At 39.4% G+C, this 19,285-nt stretch overlaps 1 protein-coding gene across 2 annotated transcripts in view; it reads left to right on the forward strand.

Moving 5' to 3' along the window:
• The window catches only part of clcn2c (chloride channel 2c), a 174,517-nt gene that overhangs the window by 129,740 nt on the left and 25,492 nt on the right, over window positions 1–19,285 (forward strand). Inside the window, exons 15-20 of one of the 2 annotated variants that reach the window (XM_038693408.1) lie at window positions 2,907–3,120; window positions 8,381–8,514; window positions 10,361–10,551; window positions 13,129–13,240; window positions 16,901–16,971; window positions 17,410–17,484. In XM_038693408.1, the coding sequence (XP_038549336.1) occupies window positions 2,907–3,120; window positions 8,381–8,514; window positions 10,361–10,551; window positions 13,129–13,240; window positions 16,901–16,971; window positions 17,410–17,484 (797 nt within the window). The remainder of the gene's footprint in view (window positions 1–2,906; window positions 3,121–8,380; window positions 8,515–10,360; window positions 10,552–13,128; window positions 13,241–16,900; window positions 16,972–17,409; window positions 17,485–19,285) is intronic. The other variant, XM_038693409.1, reaches the window with a different exon arrangement.

Genomic DNA, 19,285 nt, shown 5'->3' on the forward strand with positions numbered 1-19,285 from the left:
TTAATGTATATCCCATTTCTCCACTCATTGTGTTTTGTTCTTAAAAGAGGGCCCATTATGTCTTTTTTTAGTTTCAGGCAAATTCTTATCAAACATTGAGTCCCAGCTGTGCTTCACCTTCTGACAGGAAAACAATCAGTGCAACACCATGCTGCAACACAGACAATGAGCTAAAAACTGAAATCCAAATATCAGAAAGTTATAGCTCGACGGATTTATAAGGCCGATACCAGTATGAGCCAATAGTGCTTTGTTACATTGAACCTAAACATTTAAATATAGAGGATACAGTTGAAAAATAAACGTGTCATTTGCTGTCTGGTGCACATACTATGTAATGGAGACACTGTTTCTAAATTACCTTAATCATATCTTTTATGTACTGCTATTTCTTGTTGCTTCTCTGCAACATCTATGCTGGTACCGATATCTCTGCAATAAGCTGATATATCAGCCAATATTAAGCATGTTAGCAGCAGCTACAGCGCTCAGAACACACAATCACCGTAGTTACACACAGACAATAAAATAGAAGAAAACAGACTTGGAGTTTAAATATTTCACGTAGGGCTGTACTCACTAATGATGCCAGCGGTTTAGACATTAATGGTTGTGTGATGTGTTATTTTGAGGGGACAGCAAATTTACACTGTTATACAAGCTGTACACTCACTACTTTACATTGTAGCATTGTAAATTGTCATTTCGTCAGTGTTGTCACATGAAAAGATAAGATCGAATATTACCAAAAATGTGAGGGCTGTACTCACTTTTGTGAGATACTGTATGCTTACATGTGTAAAACATTCTTCAAACAAAAGAAAAACTATCTTGATTAGCCTATAGCAGAACAAAACTTAATGTCTTGCAAACACCATCCCTACTGAAGTTGCATGTCTAATGAGATGCAGTGTTGCGATTCCCTCCTCTGTGCTACTTGTTGACAGCTGTGCTGATTATGTCGTTGTTGCAGGTTGGTGGTGGCAGTTTTTTTTCTGGGCTGCTGGCGTTGTTGTGGTGCACTGTAGCTGATGACTCAGCCTTTTACAGGCCTGACACTCTGAGCCTCTTTCATCTCACAGCGGAGCTCGCTTTAAGGACTAAATGTTAGGATGGGCAGAGGGAGCAGAAGCATTTATCTGAGGAGGATAGGCAGACATACACAGGCTTAATTAAGTTACGAGAAAGAACAATTAAACCTGCCTTTGTAGACTCTCTCACCCACCATCTGTTTCTCTCTGCTCTCCTCCCTCTTTTCACTTTATTTTAATGCTTTTGTTCTGTGCAATTTTTTTTTCAGTGTTCATCTCATTTTTTGGATTGGATTCATCCATTTTCTCTGTCGAGCAGCGGAGGCTCACTTTGCCCCATGCTGTTCTGTCTGCTTTGATTCAGCTTTTATATTGCTCTTTACACAACATTTTATTGGGAGAAATGATTTGGTAATATTGAGGGTTCCCTTCTGTATTGAATTACCTGAATGAGTCGACTTTTGCCTTATGGGCCTATGAGAGGAGATTGTGTGGAGAGGAATGTGAAAAGTTTCAAGGAAATTGATAACAAGATGATGACTTACAGTCTTCAGGTAAATCAATTTGCAAAGTTTTGTGGATTGGATCAATAATGCTGTAGTATATTGTGAATATGATCTGACCAGGCAAGTTTCAGTATTGAACTGACTGGTGACTGCGTGACCAACTATACTGTGCGTGTGGAAATAATAATGATGAAACCACAACTGTTGATTAGGATATTCATTTTTTTCATTTTTACATGTTTTTATACACATCTAGTACAGTAAGGTACAGTGTATATTATGTATGGCTTTTAGTAACCTATTAGGCTTTTATTAACCTATTAGTGACCATCCTAATGTATGTGGTACATCTTACAGCAGCATCTGAGAGACAAAGTCATGAAGTCACATCTTCACCACTGTAACGAATACGATAACAAATGAAATCAGACATTTGTGTAGTAAAGAGGCAGTAGTTCTTAAGTTATTTGGAGTTTTTCCAATGAAATCACTTTTTAATAAATAACTATTTTACTTCCTTTTTGTCCATGGGCACTAACCTCATTTAGAAACGAACCACACACCTGTTTTCTTGTTGATAGCAACAGACACTATTCCATTCTATTCTATTACATTTTGAAATAATGTACTTGATGTATTGAAAATATAAGTACTTGTTATGGTGAAGAATGTCCCCTTGCAGTGTCATAACATTATTATTATTAGTACTCATTTTAATGCTGTAGGAGGAGGAACTATTTTAGACTGATAACAATGCATTGCACTTGATAAGCTCATTGCAGGTTTAGTGTGTACAATACTCATCTGTAAAATAACAACAGTAGCTGTAAGATAAATGTAGTAATGGAGAAAGTAGCATGCAATTTAAACACTAAAGTAATGCACAAAAGCATGCTTTAGTACAGGACTTGAATAAATGTACTTAATTAGTATCCATTACTGTGAAGAGGGAATATATCATCATGCAGTTTTGTTTTAACTTGACAAGCAAATTTGTTTTGACTTTTGCCAGTCTTGGCACTATCCTACATTGCTGAGACTATTTCTATTTTCAGAATTTAGCAGGTCTGGTGGGAAGTGAGAGATTTGAAATTGAGAAATCAGCAGTAGTAGTCACGATCTTGAGTTGTTGATTATTCAACATCTTTTATATTCTATTGGTTGTAAAACTACAATTTATTGTCCTTTGAAATCATGATAATATTAAAAAATTTGTAATTTTGATTTATGGTGCCCCTGAAATCCACCACAGGGACCCCATTTATTTAGCACCAGACCCCACCTTGAAAACCACTCATATGAACAATTGCTTCTCTACAGTACTTCTCTGTTCTTACGCTCACCCTGCTGTCCTCTCCCCCACCCAAAGGTGCGGCGGCCTTGTCGGGAGCGGTCACCCACACTGTTTCCACCGCAGTCATCGTGTTCGAGCTGACTGGCCAGATCTCCCACATCCTGCCGGTGATGATAGCAGTGATCCTGGCCAACGCCGTGGCCCAGTCCCTGCAGCCCTCCCTCTACGACTCCATCATCAGGATCAAGAAGCTGCCCTACCTCCCCGAGCTGGGCTGGGGACACCATGAGTACGTACAGTGGAACATGCTGGAGAAACACAAAAAAAACATTATCGTCACACATAACATAACATTACATCACATTTAATGTATTAGGCTGTTTCAGTATTAATAAACCAAATATTGAATATTAAATATAATAGTTAGATTATTAATAAGTCAAAATTAATCACATCATTATAGGATGTGCAAATAACAGAAGATCATGCTGAGATAAGGAAATTTAAAAAATGTATGATTTCAAAATGTTTATTTATTTATTGAAGAAAACACAACATTTTTACAAAAATAATAAAGTTACAGTCAGCAGCCAGTTTTCTTAGCATAGCACAACAATGGATTAAACAAACAGGATATCACATGTTAATTAGACCTATAGACCTAACTTCACGTATTCCATGTTAACATGCTAACATTTAGCTGTAACATTTAACTTATTAGCATGATAATGTTATCAAGTTAACATACATAAAATACTGTTTGTAGGGCACACTGTGTAGCTTTTAGCATGTTAGCTTGCATGTACTGAATTGAGTGCAGTAGCAGGCGCTGTATTCCTGTTTGTGTAACGTGCTAACTTAAGCATGTTAAAACGCCACATTAGCTTTAATCTCTAATTTAAGCCCTATTAGTTTTGTTTGACTGTTGTTGAAAGCCTGTTTGTTGGCTCTGCAGGGGTTTATTTCTTTCATTGTGGAAGTTTAATTAGCCACAGAATGGCTTAGATACTGTTTAAATGCAGGCAGTTTTAATCTAATGTGTTAATAGCTCAAGCTGAGTGCACAGTGAGTGTTAACGGTTTTAAATATTGCTTTTAATGTAGGTGTTTGGACTCCAAATGGCATGTCTTCTTGCCTTCAGGGTACACATGGAATCACAGAGAGGAATTTGCTTTTTCAAAAAGTCAAACAATGGTGGAGCGGCCTGGCTAAGTGGTTCAGCATTGCATGGCTTTTAATTTCTTTCACCCCCATTAATAATGCATACCAGCCACACAGTACTGAATGGGATTACCAGCTGCGTGGTGTCTTCCAAGCTCGGTGAAACCACACAGAAGCACTTGTCATTTAATTGTTTGGAGTCGATTATTGTTATGATGTTGGGAAATCATTATGTGGAGATAATAGTTTGGATGCATCATCCACAAATTATAATGAGGAAACATTTTATTTCATCCTCCATCTGTTGATCATTTTCTGTGGCCATCCCCTGAAGAGTTTTGTCTCTGTCCGCTAATCGAGTCCTTCGCTTTCTACATCAGCACCTCTGTTGACCCACAGTATCCATCTCTTTGTTATCTATTCCTCTCTGCTCTCCTCACCTCTGTCTCTCCTTATTATCTATTGCGAACTTGGCCTCTCCATCCCAACCACACTCGCCTGTCCTGTGTGTGTGTGTGTCTTAGAGACTGAAGAGAAGAGAGAAAGCGGTGTGAAATGTGAGCCATGTTTTCAGTAAGCTGCTGCATAGTTGGTTATTTTCTCTTTGCTGATTATATAATGTAGTGAACATTACACACGTGCACATTCACAGGGTCGACCACACCAACTCCCAAGTGCTTACAGAATCATTAATAGTATGATATTAATAAGTACATGTTCTTGTTTTAAAGGATAATCTGTTTTTATTACAACTTGGATCTCATTTTCATAGGTTGTGACCGCATTATTTTCACTACGTGGTAAGGATAATGTTAAGATCAAAGCTGTAATAAAATTTCATAATTTTGTCTCTGCAGGTCAGTTAAACTTCAAAAGACATTAACTGAAGCCTTGACAAATTCAAGTGAAATGAATTAGAAACATAAGAAATCTTCCGTGTGTTTTTATGTGTGCATGCATGTCATTACAACATTAGGTGATCGTCAATCATCAACAAACTAAAAAAAAACATTTTGACTGACATGATAAATACAAAGTTTCCAAATGTTAAAAGTTGCCTGGGCATAAAGATGATAGAGAGACTGTCAGAAAGCCTTTTTGTGTGTGTGTGTGTGTGTGTGTGCGTGCAAAGTGAAAATAAATCATGACATGATCATCTATCATCAAAAAATATCAAATTATCTGAACATAATGACATGCGTTTCGAGTAAAAGTTCACGAGGCGTAAAGATGATTGAGAAACTGTCAGAAGTGTGTGTGTGTTAGCGTGTTAACAGTCAGTCCACAACACGCCCACACAAAAATGTAATCTCCTTGAATCATCTATATTTAATTACAGACACACGCTATATGAACTTGAGTTGCTGTGCAGAAACCTCCGACTTCCCTTCATCTTTCATTCACCTTTTTACCTCTTTCTGCATCTCACCAACTCTGTGAGTGTGTGTGTGTGTGTGTTACATTACTGCAGCATACGAGAGCAAAGGAGGCGGCGGCTGAGGGGGGGAATGGGACGCTGTTGCTAGCATGGCCCCCACCAAGCTGAATGTGTTTTTCACTCAAACTGGAAATTATCCATCTCACACCCACACAACCGTTCACCTACACACCAAACACACACACAGGAACACTAGTGCTAACGCCTGCCGTGCAATCAACACATATGATGGCAATGTACATTTTCTCACACACGGACATGAAGAGAATTAGGCTTTCTTTTCTTTTATGCACCTCTTCTACCCCGCTTTTATTCAAATCTGTCTCTTCTCTCTTGACGGATCCATCTTCAGCATGAAGTGGCATTCAAAAAAAGTGTTGGAACAATTACATAACATCACTCTGTTTGTATATGTGTGTGTGTGTGTGTGTGTGGTGTTTGCTTTTCTGTCTGTCACTCTGTATTTCTTAGTTTCATAATGGCCAATTACACTTTGTTGAATTGTCCGCGGCCCACTGCTGTCTCTGCTTGTCTGACAGGGATCAAAGCCACAGGAGATGATCATATTTTTTCTGGATCATTACAGGCGTCCATTTTATTGGCTTCCACACCTTCCCCTACATAAACCCCCACTCATAAACACACACACACACAAACATCAACGCCCCAAGCTTCTTCACTCCACTCTGGACAATATGGATGATCTGTAAGCCTAGATTTATAACCCTATAAGTCTCTTTATCTTGGCTTAAATCTATAAGCTCTTAAAGCAGGGTCGCTCAAACTGATCAGATGTATTGCCGAGCCTTGCAGAGAGGAAGGTTCAATTATGAGGAAACCAATTTGATTTCGTCAACCGCCTTTGATACCCCAAGGGAAATTAGTCTTGGCAGTGGTTGTGGCCAGTTCGGAGGCATGCATTACGTTATTCTCTAAGATCCACTAGTAAATTAAAAGAGGTTGCCAATGCCCTTGCAAACGTTCTTTTTATGTATATATTTCACAGACTGAAAACAATAGTGATTGAACCTTTATCCAGTTTATTAAATGTTGATTGATTTGCTGTTGAAAACAATAGGTGCCTGGTAAATCTGTCATGGAGGAAAATATCTCCTGATGCCCAGGAAGTAATATATTTACCACTGAGGATTTATTTAGATAAAACAGAAAAAGAACTGGGGAGCGACAGCATGACTAAGAATGACAAAGAGCAGCATTAAAAAAGGTAGAAAGGGAAGAAAACAGTGTAGATAGCTTTTGCCATATCCTCTGAGATTTTTTACAATCCCATTACAATCAAGGTACTGTAAAAGGAATTTCATTTGCGGTACTCACAACAGCAACATCGCTTTTGAGGAACGGTGTCCCTGTTACCCTGTTAAGACTTTACATTACATACATATACATATTTCTAATGTCAAAAGTAGTTCCAATCAAAACATTAAAGCTGTCGACTGTGATGTCATTTTTCACTGCTATGAACACCACAAACCAAACTTCTTCTTGGGGTGGCACTGGGCATGGCTACCCAGCCCAGCATCCCTACATATAATATTCATACTGGACACTGCTGCAGATCTAAACTTAAGTCCACTGCTAGCGCAGAAAGTAGCGTGCCCTTTCTGTAATATGCCAGAAAGTAAAGGGGTTCATCTTGTTTAAACAAAGTGCTTGTCAGATTGTTGAACAGCATGTCAAGCCCCTTCCCCTCCCAACTTTGTGAAGTAGAAAACAGGGGGCTTTATTGCCCATTCCATGTAGCGATTGGCCAAATGGAGTGGTGAGAATGAACTTCTTATTCAAGCTCATTCACTTTTCATATGTACACACGACGACATCATGAATGGTTTTGAAGTGTGCGCCCTTATCCCCACAATTATCACATCTCATTCGACCCGGCTTGGAGTGTAGCCATTCAGAGCAGCTATAAACACTTGTGTCTTCAGCCGTGGTCTGAAAATATGAACTGGTTGATTCAAGCATGTACATGGAGAGGTGTGTAGCGAGTTCTATTATTATGTGGGAGACTTTTATAAACATTTGCTAGATGTTGTTTAATGTTATTGCAGTGGAGTTAGGATACCACTTTTTTATAATTTGGTTTTCTTTTCATAAGCCTTAATTGTAGTACAGAATTCTTTTGGTGCCATTTTCCAGTGCTGTACACAGTCCTTTGTCGTAATAGGGATCCTAGACCAGCTCTGTTGTATTGAAGTGGAAATGGTGGAGGATGGTCCTCAAATTAACTTTGCATTTCAAGAGAGGTCAGTGTATTGAGTTGTCACAACAACAAGGAGCGGAGGCATGGCCGGAACCTGTGTACTGGCACAACTACGGGGCTTGGCAGCAGAAACCATTGAGCGGCTGCTGTCGTGTTTGCAGGCTTTGGCAAGCTCAGGCAGGAAGAGAAAGCTGAGTGTTTATGACTGGTGTACCGGGGCATACAATTCTGCTGAGGCAAGATCTGCTCACACAATGTCACCCACTTCTTTCCCTTACTGTATACATGGCCATGCCGTCACCACCGCTAACATCCGCGTTGACGTGTCGACAGAGTAATGTGTTATTGGATTGACCGGTAAGCTGAAAGAAGGATGTGCTGTCATCCTCGGCTATGAAGGATAGTGGTTATAGATCCTTGCAGATATTAATATTTTAATCAAATCTGTACTGACCGAGCTGAAGTTATAGTTGACACTGACTAGTGGCATGATAATGCAAAAAAAAAAATATCACCAAAGCATTATAGTCAATTTAAATTTTCAAAGGTCAGCCGTGTATATGTTCTGACTATTCAGGGAAATGTTATTTGATTGTCTAATGGCTGAATCTTCTTCTTCTCACCTTTTTTCTCAACCTCTATTCCTTATCCCGCTTAACCACTCAATAAATTCATGCCATCTTTCTCGTTCTCACAATTATCTTCCTCCTTTCCCTGGATTCTTCCCAGAAAATATAATATTCGCGTAGAAGACATCATGGTGCGGGATGTGCGGTACATCACACTCAACTGCTGCTACAGAGACCTGCATAACGTCCTGCTGACGGGCCACCTGAAGACTCTGGCACTGGTGGAATCAGCTGGTGAGACACAAACACACGCACACATACTGTGCAGTGGGCGAAGTATCACTATTTATTTGTAACAACTATAAAAGTTTAAAATTAGACATTGTATAAATAAGTCACTACACTTTCCCTACTTTTTCCCTACTATCCCTACTGTACTATATTAGTTTCATTCACAGTAAATCATATATACACTGTGTGTGTGTGTGTGTGTGTGTATATATATATATATATATATATATATATACACACTCATTTCCAACAAGAGTAATGCCTAATGCTTACTCATCACTAACCTTTAATTACAAGGAACCACACATCACTGTATTGATCATCTGTGCAGTTGTGCATATAAATATTGACTGCTGTGTGCCAGGTCTGATGTCAAGGCCAATGAGTGCATACAGACATAAACAAAAGCAGCATGTAGGAAATAAATCCATGTAGACGTGTCTAGATTTAAATAATTTCATCATTAAATGGGTTCTAAATATTAAGAATATATTATGTTTACTTTCTTTTCTTAATTAAGTATTTCATCAAGTTTGGGGGAAAGAAGTATTCAATAGAGGGGGGGGGAAATCGATACAGCATAGTATCGAGATATTTGCCATGGCAATACTGTATCGATACACGGATGCCAAGTATCGATATTTTTTAACTTTTTGGTACTAGAATAATAAAATCTATTGCTTTTTTTAGTCCACTAGAAAATTTAACAGGACCAAACAGAGAAATGTATCTTTTTAGATAAACAGATGTTGACAAAGTTTGACTTTAGGGACCTAATTGGAAGTTTGAAAATGGTAATAAATTGCAATATATCTCAATATATTTAAAATCGCAATAAAATCGAATCGCAACATAAATATCGTGATAATATCGTATTGTGGGGCCTCTCATGATTCCCACCCTTAGTATTGAAATGAATTACCAAACTATTTACAACCATTACAAGCTAAATAAAAGTAACAAAAGCAAAGTATTCATTATGCAGAATGGCCCGTTTGAGTGTTATTTTATCATTGGCTCATTATTGATGTGTTAATATGTAATCTGTACTTAAATGTTGTAACTTAGTTGAATGGTGTGTACTGCATATACTGTACTATACTGTTGGTCATTATATTATTATATGTAATATTATTATTGCATGTAAATATAAAGGATGTAGAGAATATGGAACAGTGCTGACTCATATCACCTTGCTTGTTTAAAGAAGTAAAAACTAGTGTTAAGTACCCAGCAAACAGTGTGAAAACAACATGAAATAACAATACATTTTTTACAGTAATATGCCATGTGTGTGAATACAGTGTGGTGTGTTTATCACTGTGTTTGATATTGATATCTGTGTTCGATGTTGCTGTTGGACAGAACGTCCCTTCCAGACTGTACCAAAAACTAATTCCACCGACCTTGGTGGCATGCTCATTAAAGTGATTGATTGATTGACAAACTAGCCAGGGGAGAGCTTGCTGATGGCGTTGTGCTCGCCACCTCACTAAGTGCAAATTTGGTATTCTAACACTGTCTCAATTATGCAATCGTGCAGGAACAATTAGCTGCGGCATTTAACAAAATACATAATCAGCACACACTGTCACAAAGGCAATTACTTAAAGCAAACAAGCTGCCACCCACCCGCACACGCAAACACTCTAGTTAATACACACTCACTGCATTCTTGTTATGTAAGTCAGCTGAGCTCTCTGCAGTGCTGCAACATGTTTGGAATCTCCTGCAGTCTGCTCCCATCCCCTGTCTTCTTTTTATACATACCCCTCTCATCCACTTCCACTATCTTCCTTCTCCCTTGTGTTCTTCACGTCACCTCCCTTCTCTCTGTCTCTTCTCCCAGAGTCCATGATCCTGCTGGGCTCCATCGAGCGTGCCCAGCTCCAGTCACTGCTCTCTCAGCAGCTCGGACGCCCCAGACGGCTAGAGTACATCAGGGAGCGATCCATCGCAGAGAAGAAACGCATGTCGGTCGTGTCAAACCCAGTCAGTGAGGACAGCAGCCAGCGGGTCAGTCAGGAGGTCCGCTTCCAGGTCAGAGGTCACTGAAAGTGGAGAGAGGAGATGTGGTGGGACAACAAGCAACATTTGTTATCTGTTTACACTTCTGCTTTTAGTGCAAAATGAAATCATTGACTCTGTAAGTGACCAGGCAACTGAGCTGACAGCTAGATGGTCAGCTTGTGCCCAGAAAAGTTTGACATTACCTGTTTTTAGCCATTCAGTGCTTTCTAGTTTCCCCAGATTTTAATTGCAAACCCAAAGGAATACAGTATCTTATAAAGTGAGTACATCCCTCACATTTTTGTAAATCTATTTTTATATATTTTCATATGAAAACACTGACAAAATGACACTTTGCTACGATGTAAAGTAGTGAGTGTACAGCTTGTATAACAGTGTAAATTTTCTGTCCCCTCAAAATAACACATCACACGGCCATTAATGTCTAAACCACATTGCACCTCATGGCAAAGAACTCTCTGAGGATCTGAAAAAAAGAATTGCTGCTCTATATAAATATGGCCTAGGCTATAAAAAGATTGCCAAAACCCTGAAACTGAGCTGCCCAAGAGGGTTAAGGCCGTGCTGAAAAATAATGGTGGCCACACAAATTGACACATTGGGCCCAATTTGGAAATTTTCACTTAGGGGTGTACTCACTTTTATTGCCAGCGATTTAGACTTTCATGGCTGTGTGATGTGTTATTTTGAGGGGACAGCAAATTTACACTGTTATACAAGCTGTACACTCACTACTTTGCATTATAGCAAAGTGTCATTTCTTCAGTGTTGTCACATGAAAAAATATAATCAAATACTGTAAATGTTCAAAAATGAGTTTTAAGATTTGTTTTACCTGCAGGGTTAGCATGAGCAGTAAGGTCACCGTGACTCAAAAAAAAAACAAGGAAAGGAGCATAAAGTGAAACAGAATAAAAAGCATCATTTAGATGCTCAACATCTCTAAAGTAAATGTGGATGCAATGTGATGAGTCTGCAGCCATGCCAGCTGCTCTAGGAGGCTGTACTTTGCCACAGCAGTGCTTTGAGCTTAATGTTAATGTCTAGCATGCTAACATGGTGATGTTAAGCAGGCACCTTTTCACCATCTAGCGAGTTCATAAAGGCACGCCACTAGCCTCACTAAAAATAACTTAATGCTTTATAAGAGTGCTTTTTCATGCGTAGCATGGAGATAAAATAAAACCCACCTGAGATCCTCCCTTTTCATCATCAACCATATCCAATATTAGTTTACTTGGACTTTTACGTTTTGACATTGAACATTGAGAAAGTACTTTTAGGAAAACAAGAGATGTTAGAGAATAATGTGTCTTGCAAGACAAATATTACAGGGTCTGTTTCAGTTTCATTTATCTGACAAATTTAGAAAAACAAAGAAAGATGGTGAAATCCATTCAGAGACATACTGTGTGTTTGTGTGTGTGACAGATGGATAGCTTAGATAGTAGTAAGGTGATTGTGTAAGTTTTGTGTGTGTATGTGTGAGACAAAGGTAGGAAATGGAAAAAGGCAGCCATGTCGGAAGGTAGATGTCTAAATTGGTTCTAGGTCCTGCACTGTAATGCTCAAAATGTCGATGTATCTCTTTCTTTCTGTCTTCATTTTTCTTTCATCAGTTTGCAGTGAGTGGCTGAGTAGAACGCCTTCAGGCATGGATGCGGGGGTGTAGAGGAAGGAGGAAGGAGTGACTGTGTGTGTGTGTGTGTGTGAGACATGCATTTACCTCCTCTTACTTTTTTCTTCATTCCTCTGACTTAATATCGTTTTCCACTCTTCTTTCCCACTTTCTCCATTCCTTCCTGAGCCGCTTTCATCAATGCTTCTAAGTGGTTTCCCATGGACACCTAAGCCTTACGATATTGTTAAATTGTGATATGTATTCCACATGGTTTGATTAAGGCTTTTTAAATGCTGATGTATATCTTTGGAATAAAACTTCCTGACAGCTAATTACTATTCATGATGGTAGCTTTTTTGTTTTTATAATGGTGGAGAATCCTCTGACATAGCATTAAACAGGAAATTCCAGCTACCTGATGTCCAATATTAAATTAAAAGACACTATCAGCCCAGTGTATCAGGAGTAGTGATGCCTTTACAAATGGGCAACTTCACAGAATCACAGAATTTATTTCTAACTAGTTTCGAACAAACATTTTGTTCTGTGGAACATTTTATGGTTCAAACCAGAATGTTCCCACCCTTCAGAAAAACATTAACAAAACCCAGCAAAAAATAGTTTTTAGGTCATGAAAATGCCAGCATGGAAAGTCACTGAAGTCATGGAATTTTACATCAAGGCCCTTTGAGCTCTCAACTCCCGCTGGTTTCTTTTCTTTTTGGGTTTTTCCTCTTTTCTACTGTTTCTTCCTTTTGATTTGCCTCCATGTCATCACAGAAGAAGAAGAAGAGGAAGAAGTACATCAATTTGTATAATGAGTCCACAGGAAGAGAAAAAGGAGTTGATCTCTTGAACAGGATTGGGGTTTGGGAGTTTTGAGTGCTGTTTCTTATCTATCTCTGTGTGTGGGGGTTTGTTGGGGTGTGTGTGGTGTGTGTGTGTGTGTGTGTGTGTGTGCGCAGATCTCCACTGAGGAGTCAACCTTCAGTCCTGTCCGTGCAGTTCCTCAGAAGCCCCTCAAACCTGCACTGAAGAGAACCTCTATGGTGGAGCGACACACTGAGATCCCTGCCAGTAAGAAACATGCATTTACACACACACACACACACACAGGAGAGTTTCCAAGCAATTGACATATGAGGCAATTAAAAAAAAAAAAGGATAAGAAGATTTAATAGATCTGCAATGGGTGTCTGTAATGGCCTCTCTGTCTCTAAACTCGCATAATGCTAACATCACCTCTTAGTTGCTCTCTCTCTTTGTCTCACTTGGATAATAAAATAACTATTTTAACACTCACTGACTCCGTCTGTCTTAATTGAAACAAGACCAAGCAATATCTGTTTGTCCAACATTATTTTTTCTCAACACAGTACACGCCTATCAAGCTCTCAAATTCAAATTTGTGCCATTTTGTGAAATGTAGTAATAACCAATAATGCATAATTAATTACAGCATCACAAAAGCAGGTTATACAAAGGTTTACAACATAAATATGTATGTAAAAACAAGACTTGTTTGACACCATTAATGCAGTAGTGTCTCCTTCTGCCCCTCAAACAACTGTGTCTTCTAAATGAATTCCTTCACTTCTTTGTAAATAAGATCAGATATGTCAGGGTAAACATTTCACCATCACTTTCTCAGAACTCTGCACGTGACCTGTCTCCCGCTCATTCTTGGTCCTCTTTTAAACCTGTGAAACTACATGACATGACCTCTCTGCTACAAACATTGAAACCCTCATTTGTCCTATGGATGTTCTCCCGACTGCGCTATTTGTTTGTTTGATTCTATTGGCCCCTGTATTGTGGAGATACTTCACTTTTAACTGGTGTCATTCCTATTTTTTTTAAACATGCTGTCGTTAAGCCTGTACTTAAAAAGCCCAGTTTGGATCCATTACAACCCAGGAGCTACAGGCCAATATCCAAACTTCCATTCATGTCAAAAATTCTAGAAAAAGCTGTAGCAGAGAAACTGACCCTTTTCTTGGAGAATCACAAGCCGTTTGACAAATTCCACGGAAACTGCATTACATGTGACATTCTGATGTCAGCTGACTCTAAGGAATACACAGTTTTGGTCCACTTGGACCTTTCATCTGCTTTTGATACTGTTGATCATAATATTATGATAGACTCCATGATCTGGTTGGGATGTCTGGATCAGTTTTAAAATGGTTTTCATCCTACCTTTCTGGTAGAATTTTAGTGTTTATGTGAATCAGATCATGTCTGAAACTGCAGGGTTGTCGTGTGGGGTACCTCAGGGTTCTGTCTGGGGACCCTTCCTGTTCCTTTTGTATATATTTCCTCTAGGACAGATAATTAGTCAATTCAGTGACATATCTTACCATCTGAATGCGGGTGATATTCAACTGTACTGCTTGTTTAAGGAAACTGAGTTCCATAAATTGTCTTCTTTAATTAACTGCTTGACCAGTATCAAACAGTGGTTATGTGACAACTTCTTGCTTCTGAACACTAATTGAAAGTTGCATCCCTCAGATAAAGCAGCAAATTGGTGACTTGGGCTCGTCTGTCCAGCCGAGCCTCAGGAGCTCAGCAATGTCCTTGGAATACCACTCTAAATAATTAGTCAGAAACTGTTTCTTCCAACTAAAGAATATTTCCAAATTAAGAACACTGGTGTCAAAGGGTGAGTTGGAGATGATCATTCATGCTTGTATTTCCTCTCGTTTAGATTACTGTAACAGTCTTTCTACTTGTTTGAGCAGGAAGGAGCTTTACCGTCTCCAGGCTGTTCAGAACTCTGCTGCAAGGCTTTTAACTCACATTAACAAAAGAGCGCACATCACACCTGTTTTAGCATCACTTCAATGGTTATCAGTCCAGTAGGGAATTCAGTTTAAAATCCTGGTCCTTACTTTCAGAGTCCTGCACGGTCAAGTTCCTCCCTACATCTCTGAGTTGATACAGCTTCATGCTCCGACCCGTAGTCTGAGGTCATCAGGTCAGAGGTTGTTAGTGGTTCCCCAATCTCATTTTAAAACCAGAGGGGATCGTTTTTAAATTTTCTTTTGCATTGTATTTTACTTTGTTGTATTGTATTAGATTTTATTGTGATGCACTTTGTGATTTTTATCTGTGAAAGGTGCAATACAAATAAACTTTACTTACTACTTACTTACTTTCAACAAACAAGAGTCTTATACAGCCATGGTACCAGCTCTGAGGCTGTACTTAAACATACGTGCTTTGAGCTCACAAATGACATTAGCCATGTTTCCATCAACGTTTATGCACATTTTGAAGTATCGCATTAGAAAAGGTTGATGGAAACGGCAAAATTTCACAGTGCGTTTTTACCCTCACTTGAGGTGGTTTTTGCCTTTTTCAATAAATAGTTAATGTGCTAAATTGGAGATGGAAACACTTTTGCCAAATAAGTTCTGACGTCTGATCAGCTGTTTCTTCTGTCAGCGTCTTGCCGGATATTCCCATAACGCATGGAGACATGGCTGTTAGCAGTTTGCCCTCTTGAAACACATTCCTGAAGACCTCTCTCCATTTTTCTAAGATCACTGGCCATCAGTTCCATGCGGCTGGTTTTGTTTCTGGTTTGGAACCCACACATCTTGTTTATTACAGCCATGTGTAACATCAACTCCTAACGCAACTACGCTTGCTGTAGCATGGTTTATTCGCTCCAAACCAGCTGATGGAAATGCACATATTTTGCATTTAGATGCACTGAACACAAATACAGCTGAGGCTGATGGGAATGTCATTAATATTGCAGGTATTTAGTCATAAACTAAAATATTGGACAAATAAAAAATTTGACAATTTGATGATGGTGATAGACGAAAGAAGGTGAATGAAGGTCTGGACGAAATTTCATAGTATCCAAAAGTTGTTGAGATCTTTCACTAAAAAGCAAAATGTGACGCTGGTGGTGCTAGAGGTAAAGGTAAAGAGGTAAAACAATCAATGAGAGTGAATCCCAATGGACAATGACTGCTAGTTGGCAGAACAGACAGCCTGTGATCTCTGGATTTTGTTTGTCCACCAGTCTCAATGTGTCAGACCACTTTTGCTCCACTATTCACGCTGTGATCTTCTATTAAGTGTTCTTGATTGTTTTGGTTTTTAATTCATACATACATACAGATGCAGTAGTAACGTGGTAGCTACTGTTGTGTTTATTGTGGTCGCCCTTGCCGTGATATGAGCAGTGCCAAAAATTAGCTCCAGGAACTCGTCCCCTAAGCAGAACAAACGGAACCAAAAACAGAACCTGTGACAATGTCAACATGTTATGTGAAGTTCCTGCAGTGAAAAAGGGCTGTTAGAGGAGCTGAGCCTGGTGATCAGCTGGTGGAGGAGACTTCTCCTCTTAGCAGCATTTGGCTTTGTAATAGTTGGATCTGAGGTTTTTTGATTTAAAATGTAAATTGGAAAAATCATTTCAGCATCTTTGCAACATGATTAAGGCAATTCCAGTGAGAAACCGCAGCTAGAAGCAATGATAAAGCCGATTGAGTCTATACACAAAGTTAGCTGTGTAGGTAGTGATAAATGTGTGTATCCCAAAATATTAACCAGCCGCTCAGGTTAAAAAAACAGAATAACATTGTCCACCCATTCATTTTGTGATGAAAAACAACTTTTCATGTTTTCTACCCGCACACGCTCATTGATTTTGGTTTGATTTTCCAGTTATAAACCTGTTTTTCGTTTTTAAATCTCTCTTTGTTTCTCTTTCAGGCCCAAATGATAATTCAGGCATTGCTTTAAAGAACCTGTTCTGCGCCAGTCCAGACACAGAAGCCCTGGAGGTGAGAGAACCATGTCCTCAAATACACTCAGCAACAACACCACCATCACACACACACACACACACACACACACACACACACACACAAAGTGGCTCACATCCTGCCGTTCACACATTCTGTACACCCACACAGTCCTATGCTATCTCTCACATACAGTCTTTCACGCTCCACAGTACAGTACCTCCCACACAAACAGACAAACACATAAACAGAACACACATACACAGTTTTTCAGTCATCCTCAATATAAAACCTTTTTCACTTTGTTTCAGCCTTGCATCCTGCAAGGTTTTAAGAAAAGTCTCTCCACTCCTCCTCTCCATCATTGCAGTGAAGTTTGGTCACATCAAAGTGGCATTGCAAGGAAGTTCTTTTTGCAAAGTCAAACTGACGTTGAGGTTGTTGTTAATGTTGTGTTTGTCTCTGGTCGCCTGGAAGAAAAACAACAACTTGGAGAGAACCATTACTCCTGAGCTCAGGAGGCCGGCCAAACGAGTCCGGATATCCGTCGTGGTAAGAGCCACCGATCAGGGCTATCCAAATGCCTGGAATCCGTCCGGCAACAGGTTCATCAGCCAATCAACCGATTGTCACCCCGTCATTCCATTCCAGGGCTAATCCCCAATGCCGATGGACTGTGATCTGGGCCAGGCTCAGCCTGCAGCCCGTCTGTGTCATCGTGCCGAAAAGTGTTGAACACCCTCCTCCTTGTACAATGTGTAACCCTAAGCCTCCTGACCTTTCACTGCCTCTAGTCGTTTTCGTGTTAAAGCTTAGGCTAGGATCCATTCAGCTTAACCTGTTGACATTTGTCTAATGGTCAGCTGAGGTTATAGAGAACACTTGACACAGGAAATACCACCACTGCTAATTGGCAATGCAAACGATGTACCATGTGTTTTAATAATTAGATCCTTAAAGCCATTATGTATAGGATCTGAACATTTGTTTTTCCTACTGATTGGATCAAAAAGGACGCTGTAGACCACATCTAAAGCTTTAACATCACTGCATGTTATCGCTAGAGGGCTTATTTTTTTAACCGTCAATTTTAATGTTGTTGCTGATAATAATAATAATAATACATTTTATTTATAGAGCGCTTTTCATGGTACTCAAAGGCACTTCACATAAGTTAAAATACATAGGTTAAGTAAATAAGAAATTTATGATAGAGTCGGGCAAATATAATAATGATACTACCACAAACATGTGCTTGACCTACCTTAGATTTATATGAAACAAGACATAATGCAATATGAAAACTAGTTATGAACCCAAAGTGTTCAAACTTTAAGCGTAATTTACAGTAACAGCCCCTTGTTTTTGTTGACCTCCAGTGTTTTAATTTCTTACTTTGATGCAGTGATGTAAAAGTGTACTTTAAGAAGGCCTGCCCCCGAAAAAAGAGTTGCCTAGTCAACTGCTAGTCGTAAAATATATATTTTTAGGGCATTAGAAAATGGTTTCAGGGCCAGGGCAGAGAAAGAGCGTTATAAGCAACCTTATTGATACTGTGCTACATTACATAAGAAATATAAAACCATAATAATGAGCCTTTAAAATATATATAACAAGGGGCTCGTAGAAAGCTGGCTGTTAACGATAAGCGATAATGATTCTGAATATGTCGGGACAAACAGCACGAAGACTGAACAAAAGTCTCACAGGAATAAATAACTTCCAGCTTCACTAGAACATATACTCACAGACCTATCAAAACGAGGGATAATGTAAATTGTTACTTACAAATTAACTTGCTACAAACTCGCTCTTCTCTCATTTCACTCCTCTCCTGTCCCCACCTGAACCCGCTGTGTTTTAGTCGTGCCCAGAATCACAATCATGGTCAGAGCTGCTGTAAATCACCTTGCTCCGGTTCTGGCGCTCATTCCGGTGCCAGAACCGGAGAGAAAGTAGTTTCCACCTGGTGAAACTAAGGACAAACTAACGGCCAATTGAAAACCAAGATGTGGTTGAGTTGTGGTCAAGTGTTCTACAAGAACGAGGCTGTTCAACAAAGCATGCTGTGCTGTCCATCATCAGCCGTGTCACCTGAGGTGTCCAATCAGTGACAGCCTCACAGGACAAGCCTTACCTTGTTCCTGGAGTGACCCAACATCCCATTGCATCTGTTGGAATTGATGAAGGAAACTGTGTTATTCCATGTGTTTAATGTGCAAGGGAGGGAGTGCGAGGCAGGAGCCGTGTTGTGGTGGTTTCCTCATGCAGCATTAAATATCTGAATAGGAGCCTCATATCTCTTCATTAGCAACAGGCAGGTATTTGAGTGATAGCTTTTTAGCAACAGCTC

The sequence above is a fragment of the Micropterus salmoides genome, unplaced genomic scaffold (assembly GCF_014851395.1).
Source record: "Micropterus salmoides isolate LMB-PRFRI ecotype aquatic unplaced genomic scaffold, ASM1485139v1 Ms_hic_scaffold_3, whole genome shotgun sequence".
In the NCBI taxonomy this organism is placed as follows: Eukaryota; Metazoa; Chordata; class Actinopteri; order Centrarchiformes; family Centrarchidae; genus Micropterus; species Micropterus salmoides.